General features: G+C 49.1%; 1 protein-coding gene across 1 annotated transcript in view; it reads right to left on the reverse strand.

Annotated features, from left to right (window-relative positions):
- The window catches only part of LOC148769812 (uncharacterized), a 906-nt gene extending 552 nt beyond the window's left edge, over nucleotides 1–354 (reverse strand). Inside the window, exon 1 of the mRNA XM_088820375.1 lies at nucleotides 1–354. This exon is cut by the window's left edge and continues 552 nt beyond it. Within this exon, the coding sequence (XP_088676501.1) occupies nucleotides 1–354 (354 nt within the window).
- Nucleotides 355–2,500: the final 2,146 nt, after the last annotated feature.

Raw genomic sequence — 2,500 nt, forward strand, 5'->3', positions numbered from 1 at the left:
AACAGTAATCTTCCCCATGCTCGAGAACGTCTCCATTCGAGCAAGAAGCAATGGAATAGACCCCACCTTGCCCACGATTTCATCCCGAATGCGACAAATATTTTTAAAGTACGGGGGTGAAGTCGACGACGGTTGCCATTCCCACACGGCCGTGCCTTTAAGATAGAACTCGTTAACCCATTGGATCCAAAGGGAGTCCTTTTTCAGGTGGATATCCCATAGGTCCTTCACTAGCAAACTACGATTCCACGTGCGCAAACACCGAAGCCCTAGCCTCCCATCGGCCTTCGGTTTACACAAATAATCCCAACCCACTTTTGGTTTGGCCGTACCCCACAAGAAATCCCTAGCCATGTCTTCAATGTATCCAATGACCGTAATCGGAATCGAAAAGATCGAAAGCCAATAGCAACACGTACCTTGAACTACCGCCTTCAAGATCTCCAATCGGCCGGCGTACGATAGCGCATGACCCTTCCAAACTCCAATGGCATGCTCAATTTTGTCCAAAAGGGGTTGCTAATTCAGCACTCGAAGTTTTGACGCAGCAAGCGGAATACCTAAGTATCGAAAAGGGAAAGTTCCGGTGGCAAAACAGAATTCCTCCTCAATCGATGTACGGTCGGCCACATGAACTCCGGCAAGGAATAAGTTCGACTTTGAGTTATTCACTAGGAGTCCCGATGCTTGCCCAAACTCCAGTACTGTGGTGGCAAGGGTACGAACAGAAGCTACATCGCCTCTCCAAAATAGCATCAAATCGTCGGCAAAAATGAGATGCGTCAATTTGTGCACGTGGCACATCGGGTGGAAATTGAGCTCTTGCTCCCTCGCTCGAACGTGCAACAGTCTCGAGAGATATTCCATACATATCACGAAGAGGTAAGGTGATAACGGGTCCCCTTGACGAAGTCCTCTCTTCCCCGGAAAGAATCCCTTCGTCACTCCATGAACCGACACCGTATAAGAAACCGATGTAACGCACTCTATGATCCATCGAACCACCAAATTCGGGAACCCTAGCCCCACCAACATCGAACGCAAAAAATCCCAATTTACGGAGTCGTAGGCCTTCCGTAAATTCATCTTGATCATGCAACGGGGAGAGATCCGTTTGCGTTCGTATCCCCTCATAAGTTGCTCCACCATATGTATATTGTCCGTTATAGATCGCCCACTCACGAAAGCAGATTGGGCCCGATCAATAATAGAGGGAAATACCTTCTCAATTCGCTTCGTAATAACCTTCGCTATCATCTTGTAAATGACGTTACAACATGCAATAGGCCGAAAGTCACCCACCGTTTCGGCATGGGCTGATTTTGGTATGAAGACCAAGACCGTATTATCCCATTGTTTAAGTAACTGGCCGTTTTGAAAGAACTCCAAGGCTGCCTCCGTAAGAAGTGGTCCCACCGTTGACCATGCCGCCTTAAAAAAGAGGGCTGTGTACCTATCCGGCCCCGGTGCTTTATCATCCGCGATGTCAAAAAGAGCTTCCCGTATCTCCACCCCCGTCACCGGTTGAATCAGCCTCTCCTGATCTTCCTCACCTAGCATCGGTCCCGTGGAAATAACGTGGGGGTCAGCCGGTTCGCACGTAGTTCGCGTGCCCAAGAAATTTCGGTAGAAGGTCTCAAAAAATCCAAGTACCTCATCCCTTGAGGTCGTAAACGAACCATCCTCCTTACGAATCGCTACAATATCATTCCGTTTTGCATTCCGCTTAGCAATCCCATGGAAAAATTTCGTCGTGCGATTCGAATCTCGTAAGTGGTGAAGTTTCGCCTTTTGGTAGAAAAAGCTCTTCTCCGCTTTTGCCAAGAAGCGAAATTTCTCCACTTTGGCCAACATCTCCCCACACAGTTGTTGATTATGGGGGTCGTTGTGGTAGATTTGCTGAATTTCCTTGAGCTCTCCTCCAGCACGTTTCACCCGTTCCGATATATGCCCGAATTCACGCCTATTGAAATTCTTTAGAGGGTGCTTAAGGGCCTTGAGGTTTTTGCACACGGCCCATTGACGGCTGCCCCGGTAACTTGCCGTTCATACCTCTTTTACTTCTCGTTGAAAATCGTCGTGCTGGGTCCACATGTTGAAGAAACGAAAAGGCCGAGATGCCGGGGGTACGGTCCCACCCAATCGCACTATGACCGGAGAGTTGTCCGACACCGCCCCAAACGGTAGGAATTGTGCCGAACTGCCCTCAAAATCGTCGCGCCACGTTTGATTGACAAGCGCACGATCAAGTTTGCTCCACACTGTATGGTTCGTCCACGTAAACTGAAAGCCTGTTGAGGGTAAATCCTCGAGTCCGCTTTGTCGAAAACACGTCTGAATATCATTCAACAGGTAGGGAGTGAGCAGATTCTCCCCCGATTTCTCTTCGGGCTTAAGGACCACATTCAAATCGCCCATGCACAGCCACGGCTCGGTGATGCTCGCCCCAAATTCCACTAGCGATTGCCACAACGGTTGTCTCGTAACCGGTGTGAACAGT

The sequence above is a fragment of the Erythranthe guttata genome, chromosome 7 (assembly GCF_056151865.1).
Source record: "Erythranthe guttata isolate IM_541 chromosome 7, IM_541, whole genome shotgun sequence".
NCBI classification, from domain to species: Eukaryota; Viridiplantae; Streptophyta; class Magnoliopsida; order Lamiales; family Phrymaceae; genus Erythranthe; species Erythranthe guttata.